Source organism: Colobus angolensis, unplaced genomic scaffold, assembly GCF_000951035.1.
Source record: "Colobus angolensis palliatus isolate OR3802 unplaced genomic scaffold, Cang.pa_1.0 Scaffold260, whole genome shotgun sequence".
Lineage (NCBI taxonomy): Eukaryota > Metazoa > Chordata > Mammalia > Primates > Cercopithecidae > Colobus > Colobus angolensis.
The window spans coordinates 662,525-671,296 of NW_012115822.1; the positions used below are offsets into that span (position 1 = coordinate 662,525).

Below are 8,772 nucleotides of genomic sequence, written 5' to 3' on the forward strand. Positions count from 1 at the left end.
TGGCGGCAGCGGTCGACGCCAGACTCGCTTCTGGGCTGAGAAACGGACACAGCTAGCCAGGTGAATAGTCAGTGCGGAGGGACTGGGGCAGCTATGGTAGGAGACAGGGCGGGAAGCCTCACCGCAGGCCGTGGCGGGAGAAGGGGCCCACGGCGGCCCGGGCGTCGCGCTCCACGGTGCAGGCGAAGGCGCGCGCGGGGGCCTCCAGCCAATTGCAGCCACCCACACCGCGCTCCAGCGGCAGTCGCGTAAAGCGCACCCCATAGGCCTGCAGCGCCTCCGCGAACACCTGGCACACGCCTGCGGGCGGAGCAGGTCTAGGAGGAGCACGTCCCTTCACCTGGGGGCATCGAACTTCCCCTACTTCCCCAGCCCCACCTGGGAGTAAACGCCCTCCAAACTGGGATCACCAACCACGCACCTGGGAGCACGTGCACGTGCTGGTGGCCGTCCACGTGCGTGGGGGCCCTGCTTAGCAGCTCCCGGAAGCAGCTTAGTTGGGCCTCGAGCTCCTCCCGCACCTAGAGGGCGAGCGAGAGACACCTTGAGCAACCGGGAGTAGCTGCCGAGGATACCCTCCTCGTGCTTCCGTGTGACGGCTCCAGTGTTTGAATGAAGAAGTCATCCACCGCCATCTCCTAATGGCCTCACAGTACCCTCCGGGCGGAGCTCTGGGGGTCCTCGCGAGCATCCTCCTGCAGCTGCGGCTCCGCACCTGAGGCAAATCCACGTCTCCGGCCGCCACCGCCTCCCGGAATCCCATCTTGCCAAGGAAGAAGCCTTCGGGGCCGAGCAGCGACGAGGCGCCACGGCGGGCCGGACCTACGGGGCAGCCCTCGGACAGGTTGGCGTGGAGGCCCGTGGGGATGCTGTGCCTGAGGGCGGAGCGCGAGCTGGAGCACTGGCGGCCGCGGAGCAGCGCGCCCCAAGCCGATCGCCGCCCTGCTAGGGGCCCTCCCCTCACCTGCGGGCCAGCTCCGCCGCGCTCTCCGTGGCCGCACCGTTGACCAGCAGGGACACGCTGGTCACGACCCCGGCCAGAAAGGCCTCCACGATGCCCTCATCGCGTCGCGGGCAATAACCAAAGTCGTCCGCGGTGACCACCAGGCGCACACGAGGGCGGGACATGTCCGCCTGGGCCCACCGCTCGCGCTCCCAGGGGAGTGGGACGGACAGCCCAGGCCCCGCCCCCGGACGCTGCCCAGGCCCCGCCCCGACGCACACGCCCAGGTGAGGCTGCGCTTCGCCTTTGTTCTCGCCACCTAGCGGTCCGGCGTGCCCCTGCAAGGACCCGGCAACTGCTCCCGCGCTAACCAGACCAGTGCTGGATTCATTGCAACGCGGAACTTTCCGTGACTGCAAAAGTGATATTTAACATGAAAAATACCAAAAGGAAGTCGGGCGCAGTGGCTTACGCCTGTAATTCCAACACTTTGGGAGGCCGAGGCGGATGGATCACGAGGTCAGGAGTTCAAGACCAACCTGGCCAACATGGGCAAACCCCGTCTCTACTCAAAATACAAAAATTTGCCGGGAGTGGTGGCACGCGCCTGTAATTCCAGCTACTAGGGAGGCTGAGGCAGGAGAATTGCTTGAACCCGGAAGACGGAGGTTGTGGTGAGCAGAGATCACACGACTGCACTCTAGCATGGACTATAGAGCGAGACTCTGTCTCAAAACAAAACAAAAAAAAAAAAAAGAAAGAAAGAAAAAAAGAAAAAGGAAAAATACCAAAAAAGAAAAAAAAAATCTCCTACCCTTCCCAGATTGCCATTGTAAACTTTCTGGGTTGTGTCCTTCCAGTGTTTTCTCTAAGCAAATAAACACACCCAACTCCCTTTCTCCCCAACCCAACTTTTTTGTGTGTTGTTTTGAGAACATAAAGATGATTACATCAATGTTATCAGATTCTAGTAGTTTCTTAGCAGTGTGAACGAAAATTTTCATATTATTAGCTATTCTTATTCTTTTTCAAATTGCCTATCGATCTTTTGCAGATTTTTATAACAGCAGGCATTTTCTTGATTTATTTTTTATTTTTTCTTGAGCTCGAGACACTAAGAAAATGAAAGAAAGCATATACACTAATGGCTTCTTTTGAGAAAACATTATCTCCTGTTTCCATCTTGAGCTCTCTGCCAGGCTACAGCTTTTACATTCATAACTTCACTGTTTTTCTCTTTGGTCCAGAAAAGCTTTCCTTACCCATGACTGTATATGGTAGGCAGCCACAGTTTTCACTGCAATGTGGCAGTCTTGATTTTTCCCATGGTAGTTGGGTCCAGACTATGAAATTGGTAATGTCATTCCTGTTTCACAGATTAGGAAACGGGGGGTCAGAGAGCGAAAGTGTGGTCCTGCCAGGAGTAGTGGAGATAAGACTGAACCTCACAGCTCAGGGCCTGCACCCAGACCTGCTATGTCTTCTCTGTCCCTGACCTAGTGGGTAGCCAGAGCTGAGAGGACAGAGCAGAACTCGAGAGTAACAATATTCCATGAGGTATGTGAGGACTGAAAGCCTCATAGCGTCCAAAGCCTCTTGGCGTGACGACTGATGTGTTTATAGTGACTGGTGAGTTGTCAGACCTCAACCAACCACCAGTCTCCACTGGAAGCTGATCTTGGAAAGGTCAGAGGTCCCGAGGGTGCGCAGATGGGAAGGAGGAGACTGACATTTATTGAGCACCTACTTGGTGCCAGACACTGAAAGTATTAAAGATTCAGGGTGACTTGCCTCAGTTCTGGCCCCAAAGGAGCACCATCTGGTAGACACATAAGTAGCAACATGGTATGGTGGAGTCTGGAATGGGGTTGACTGTGAATTGTGTAGGGGGTGGCAGAATTCACAGTAAAAGCTTTTAGGAAGAAGTGACACCATGGTGGGGTATTACTGAGCAAAAGAGAAAAGGAGGGAGGGAGAGGAGGTAAGAATATACAAGGCTCCACTGTGATACGGGGTGTGTTGTAGGGAGATTGTATTGAATCCCATACTCCCATATTGGAAGAACACTCAAGCCCATTTACAATGTAGGACCAATGCTAAGAGAGGCTGAGTCACATTGGCAGGAAAGAGCAGAGCCAGGAACTGAAGCTAGGTCTGTGACTGAGAGCCGGCACTCTCTCCACTGCAGAGGGGAGAGGTCTCAAGGCAGAACCTGGGGCTGTGCACACCGCGGGAGGGGCAGAGGCCCCTGGAAACGAACAGGAGCAGGAGGCCCAGGGCTGCGCAGAGACCAGGGAGGACACAAGGAAGGTGCTTGTGTCACCGGTGGAAGACGTGGCTTTGGCTTTTAGACTCCCCTCAGGGCAGGAGTGGATCATAGAGCCTAGCCCCAGCTTCGGTGGTGGGTGGGGGTCCTCCCAGCAGCGGGGATGTAGGCACCAGCATCTTCGGCCTGCGGCTCCCAGACGAGTGTGGGAGGGCAGAGTCCAGAGAATTGGAGGTTGGGCCAATGTGGGCCCCGCCCCCAACTATTGTGTCAGAGAGGGTAGTGGATGAGCTCCTCGGTAAGAACCAATGAGGATGTGGTATGCAAATAAGCAAGTGGAGGCCGCGAGTTGACTTCCTCGCACTGTGTAGCTGCCCCAGTGAGGGCACAGACTGTACTGGCCTGCGTGGAGCAAGGTGGTGTTTCTGGTGAGTCCGTTGATTCCGGGCTGGGGCGAAAGCCAGGTTGCCCAGGGTTTGGGAGTAGGGAGGGTCAAGCACATGCAGATCCAAAGACAATCGGAGACAGGATGGTCCTTGGCGATTCCACCCCGATGACTCTGGGAACTGCCTGCCTGCCTGCAGACGCATAGGGGCCATGGAGCAGAGGAAGGGCTGGATGCATGAAGGACGCAGGGTGCGGGGAGCAAGGGACCCGCAGACTCCACGGCCACAGATGTGTGGACCTATTGGAGACCCTCACGTTGTCTCCCCAGCCCACGCAGAGAGGAATGCACAGCTGAAGAGAGAGGTGGGCAGCAGGCCCGGTCACCTGCCAGGTGACCACATGGCCAGGTGCCGCCACCACTCGGGCTACGTGGCTGACGACGAGGCCAGCCACTCCATGTGCAGTGCACGGGTAAGTGTGCCCAGCAGGGCCCCGACCCTTGAGGCCACAACATGTTTCCCGCCAACCCTGACACCCAAGACCACAGCCCCCATTTCTCATTGTCTATTGACCTCCTCTCTGGGCCTCTTAGTGAAGTCCTTATTGCCTTGACTTCTCCTATGACTCCCCTGCTTGCCCCTGTCACACTCAATTTCATTCCTTGTTTCCTTCTGACTTCCAGCGACCTGGAAGATGCTTGGGTGGACTGGGACCCTAGAGTGGGAACGTGGAGTTGACTAGATGCCTAGGGCTCAAGCTGGAGAAACAGCCCTGGGTAGCACAGGGCTCAAGACCTCAGCTATTGTCTGCACTCAAGACCTCAGGTGTTGTTTGCAGCCCTGCCATGGAGACAGGGATGGCCTGCTGCATGGACAGATGAGGAGCTGGAGGGAGACTCCGAGAGGTTCATGATTGCTCATCCTGCCATGTGTCAGGGCAGAAGCAGGCTAAGTCCCTTAGCCAGGACTTGTGTGTGTGAAATATAGGTGTTAGGAAAGCTTCAGGGCGACCCTGAAGAGACCTCCACTTTGCAGATAAGGAAATTGGACCTCAAGAGGGGCCATCTTGCACACTGTCATCAGGCTGTAGGTGGCAGAGCCAGGGTCCAAATCCAGAGCTTCCAGACTCCAAAATGCAGCTCCTTCCACTACTTACTCTCACCCAGGTCCTAGTGTTACCCTAGGAAGACCCCAGGGAGCCCTTCACCTGTAGGGCACCCATGCCCACTGTGACATACCTGTCTTCAGGTGCAGCTACCCAAGAAGCCACTGGTTCCAGAAATGGGGCCAGCCTCCAAGCCGGGCCGTGTGCCACACCCACCATCCACATGTGGCAGCTCAGCGCTCCAGAACCAACGCCGAAACAAGAGGCACCCTCAGCCCTTTAGCCACTTTCTGGATTTCCTGACTGAGAGCCAGGTCCTGGACAGCCTGGAGACAGTGGTGGAGAAGGCAACTGAGCGCATGGCTGCCATGAAGACGGAGGCTGGGGTGCCACTTGTGGAGGTGCAGGACCCAGTGGAGGTGCCAAGTGGTGGGCGGCGGGCACATGCCCGGCCCAGCCTCAGCACTGTACACCGGCAACGTGTACAGCCGACCCTCTGCACTGGACAGCCCAACAACTACCCATCCAGCTCCAGCTCCATGTCCGACTCCCATAGCAGCCTCATGGCTGGCTGGCTGGGCTCCCACAGCCGGGACAGTGACCTAGGTGCCCAAGGCTTAGGCTCATTGCCAACTGTGAGGGACAAACCCCTGCTGGAGAAGAATCTCAAGCGGCTGCTACAGCTGGAGAGGAAAGGGGTGAGAGCCGGGGCCATGGCTGGGTGGGGTGGACTCCCACGGAGAGCCCAGGGCCAGGGTCATCCCTGGCTTGGCTGCTTCTGAACACTTCTCAGAGTCACCCTCTTTCTGCAGAAAGGCCTCAGTCAGTCCTGCTCCCAGAGGGACTCCCTGCTGTGGGATTTGCTGGGCGGCCAGACCAGCTTTCAGTGGACCCAGGAGCAGCCCCTGTCCTGGTTCTCAGAGCTGCTGGGCTCAAGCTCTGGTGTGCCTGAAGTATCAGAGCCGAGGCCTGGAGAACAGGAGCCGATCTGCAAACGAGAGTTCAATAAAGAGATCAAGTCGTTACTAAGCCAGCTGGAGTCCCTCGACCTGCCTGGCTACTGTCCACTCCGTGAGCCTCATCGCACACTGAACTTCCTGGCTGACCACCGCCTCTTCCCTGCCCTGCAGAGCGTGGTCAACCAGGCTGTGGATAAGCTCCGTGGCGCCCGCTGCCGTGATGGCCGTCCTCTGTTCCCCACCAGCTTGGAGCCCCCCTCAGAGCTGCAGGTTCAACGCAATCTGCCGCCTCTGCGCTCTGAGCCGGCTAAACCCACCAACAGCGGGCAGCCCCACCCCCCAGTCTCCAGCCCCAAGACGCCTCAGAGAAAACAGAAGGACAGAGGAGGCTTCCCCTCCATGTCTAGTGCCCAGGTGGCCACCAGATTCAAGCTCAAGGTGACACCCATGGAGAAGCCCAATGTCCCCAGTCCCTCACTCCACTCCAGGGAGGAGCCTGACTCAGATCCCAAATTACGAAACCCACCTGTTTCCCTGAGCTCCAGACAGAGGGCCCAGCCCTGGCGGAGCCTGCACCTCACCCTGCCCGCGCCTGGGATAATGGTGGAGGTGGCCTGCGGCCACGGCCACCTCAGGGTTGTCACACCTCCACTTGCCTGTCCCTACCCCCGGTCTTCCTGCTACCTTCTCCCTGAGCTCTCCCCAGTTGCTTCCTCATCTCCCGCCTCACTGTGTCCAGAGGTGACCTCCTCGAAAGTAGGGCCGGACATGAGTTTGCAGGAGAAAGGCCCCTTGACCCACCACTCCTAGCAGCCACTATCACTGGCAGGTGCTCAAGGTCAAGGTCTCTTGCCCTGCACTGTGGAAACCTCCTGGGCACGGGTCAAGCTGATGGGGGCCCATGAATCCTGGCCTAGCTACTACCAGGTGTTGTCACAGATAAATAAAGCCTATTTATTTATGCTGGGTATTTTTTCTAACGTTTCTATGTGAATCTAGAGACGCTCCTACGTGGGAGTGGAGGGAACCGTCCCTTGCGGACAGAAGCACTAGCCTGGCCGGGGCCTTGCCTCCTAGATCTAGTTCCCTTGAATCCAGCTGCCTCCAGCAGGACTCTTCAGTCTCTGGACTTTGCCGAGGAAAAGTTGACCAGGCAGGATGTGTACAAGACGTAGGTGGCCTCACACTGGTGGATCTCCAGCATGGTCCCTCGACCCTTTCCTCAGCCATCAAGGCTCCTGCAGGCATCTCTCTGGGCACAGGCCTGGGCGGGAGCCTGCCCAAACCCAGTTGTCAAAGCTTAGATTAGGCCGGGCGTCAAGCCTGTAATCCCAGCACTTTGGGAGGCCGAGATGGGCGGATCACGAGGTCAGGAGATTGAGACCATCCTGGCTAACATGGTGAAACCCCGTCTCTACTAAAAATACAAAAAACTAGCCGGGCGAAGTGGCAGGCGCCTGTAGTCCCAGCTACTCGGGAGGCTGAGACAAGAGAATGGCGTAAACCCGGGAGGCGGAGCTTGCAGTGAGCTGAGATCCGGCCACTGCACTCCAGCCTGGGTGACAGAGCGAGACTCCGTCTCAAAAAAAAAAAAAAAAAAAAAGCTTAGATTAACCTCACCCTGTGACAGTTCCCTGCCCTTGCCCCAGGCCCAACAGGTGTAGGAGGTGTGATGGTGAGGTGAGCATGAGAGTGGACAGTTGAGTGCATCAGCATAGCAGATGTGGCAAAGCTGTACCCTTCGTGTGACAAGTGTGTCTGTCACACTAAGTGTACCCATTCATGTTTGCGATGGGCAGGGCTGGCAGGACTCTGAGGAGGGCACAGTGGCTGGAAGGGGTGTCACAGAGGGATGGGGCTGGCACTTGTGACATGTGTTCCTTTCCCTCCCTGGCTGCTATGCAGAGCCCCTGCAGCAGTGGCAGGTTCACAAAGAAGAAGCCGCTGCCCTCCATCTCATCGAAGTCCAGCATGTCTCACTTCTCCAACCGCCTTTATGAGGAGCTCGCCGACTTCCTGACCCAGCAGGCAGCCTCCCTGCTCATCCGCAAGTATGAGTTTGAAAAGGACCTCAATAAGCAGCTGGGCTTCTTCTCCTTTCCTGTCACCCAAGTGCTCAGGGACCTTTCCCTGGGCTTAAAGAAGGTGAAAGGCTCCCGCATCCACCTGTCCTCAGAGACCCACCGGAGCTGCCTGCTGCGTAAACTGGAGGAGGCCAAAAGGGCCCGGCAGGCCTCCCGGCTTAGCACCCCCCACCGCAGCACAGAGACACCCTCTGTGCAGCAGGAACCGGCCACCCACACTGCCCAGGACCAGGCCACAGAGCCCTGCCACTCCCTTTACACCAACTTGCCAGCCAGCCGGCAGCTCAGCCCATTGGAGCCCAAGCTCTCAGTGTCCGCCCGCACTGGCATGGGTTCCAGTCTCCCCAAGTCCAAGGACACGGACAGTGAAGGCCATGATAAGGCCGAGGTTGAAGATGAAGATGAGGATGAGTACAAGGATGAGGACCAGGATGAGGACAAGGATGAGGACCAGGATGAGGACAAGGAGGAGGATGGAGTCCAGAGCCTGCCAGAACCTGGAGAGGAGACCTCGGTCAGCCACTCTGTGGACGTGGGCCATAGTGACCCACCATGAAATCCCCACCAGCCACTCAATTCCCTGCTGTGTCAGAGTTGCTGACCATCACACCAGCCCCTGCCATGAGCAGAGTCACCAAAGGCTGAATGCCCATGAGGAGCTCTGCTGAGACTCTCAGGGGAGCCAGCGAAAGAAATAGAAATAAAGCCTGTGTTGCTGGGACACAGGTTTGTTGTCCTGAGATTTCAGCCGCCATTTTATTTATTTACTTATTCGTTGACTTATATTTAAGATGAAGTCTTGGCTGGGCTCATGCCTGTAATCCCAACACTTTGAGAGGCTGATGTGGACAGATCACTTGAGGCCAGGAGTTGGAGACCAGCCTGGCCAACACGGTGAAACTCTGTCTCTACTAAATACAAAAATTAGCCAGGTGTGGTGGCAGGTACCTGTAATCCCAGCTCCTTGGGAGGCTGAGGTGGGAGAATGGCTTTAACCTGGGGAAGCAGAGGTTGCAGTGAGCTGAGATT

At 57.0% G+C, this 8,772-nt stretch overlaps 2 protein-coding genes across 3 annotated transcripts in view; one reads left to right on the forward strand and one right to left on the reverse strand.

Moving 5' to 3' along the window:
• Positions 1-1,170, reverse strand: part of YDJC (YdjC homolog (bacterial)) — a 2,203-nt gene extending 1,033 nt beyond the window's left edge. Inside the window, exons 1-4 of the mRNA XM_011947317.1 lie at positions 965-1,170; positions 716-875; positions 422-521; positions 123-300 (exon numbers count right to left, since the gene is read on the reverse strand). Of these exons, the coding sequence (XP_011802707.1) occupies positions 123-300; positions 422-521; positions 716-875; positions 965-1,128 (602 nt within the window). The 5' untranslated portion in view covers positions 1,129-1,170. The remainder of the gene's footprint in view (positions 1-122; positions 301-421; positions 522-715; positions 876-964) is intronic.
• Positions 1,171-3,525: 2,355 nt separating this feature from the next.
• CCDC116 (coiled-coil domain containing 116) lies at positions 3,526-8,483 on the forward strand. 2 transcript variants are annotated; one of them, XM_011947319.1, is made up of 5 exons: positions 3,526-3,637; positions 3,934-4,067; positions 4,844-5,398; positions 5,513-6,097; positions 7,565-8,483. In XM_011947319.1, the coding sequence occupies exons 2-5, from the start codon at positions 3,996-3,998 to the stop codon at positions 8,297-8,299; spliced, it is 1,947 nt and encodes a 648-aa protein (XP_011802709.1). In that variant the 5' UTR covers positions 3,526-3,637; positions 3,934-3,995; the 3' UTR covers positions 8,300-8,483. The 2 variants fall into 2 exon arrangements, with proteins under 2 accessions (XP_011802709.1, XP_011802708.1); XM_011947318.1 differs by having other exon boundaries at positions 3,528-3,637; positions 3,794-4,067; positions 7,565-8,468.
• Positions 8,484-8,772: the final 289 nt, after the last annotated feature.

What these genes read in the sequence shown, in the direction of transcription:
- CCDC116 (XM_011947318.1), top strand. Translation starts at nt 3,807, where the DNA reads ATGGAGCAGAGGAAGGGCTGGATGCATGAAGGACGCAGGGTGCGGGGA. An exon ending in ACTCCATGTGCAGTGCACGG is followed by an intron (nt 4,068 to 4,843) that starts GTAAGTGTGCCC and finishes ACCTGTCTTCAG; the next exon opens with GTGCAGCTACCCAAGAAGCC. An exon ending in CCACCAGATTCAAGCTCAAG is followed by an intron (nt 6,098 to 7,564) that starts GTGACACCCATG and finishes GCTGCTATGCAG; the next exon opens with AGCCCCTGCAGCAGTGGCAG.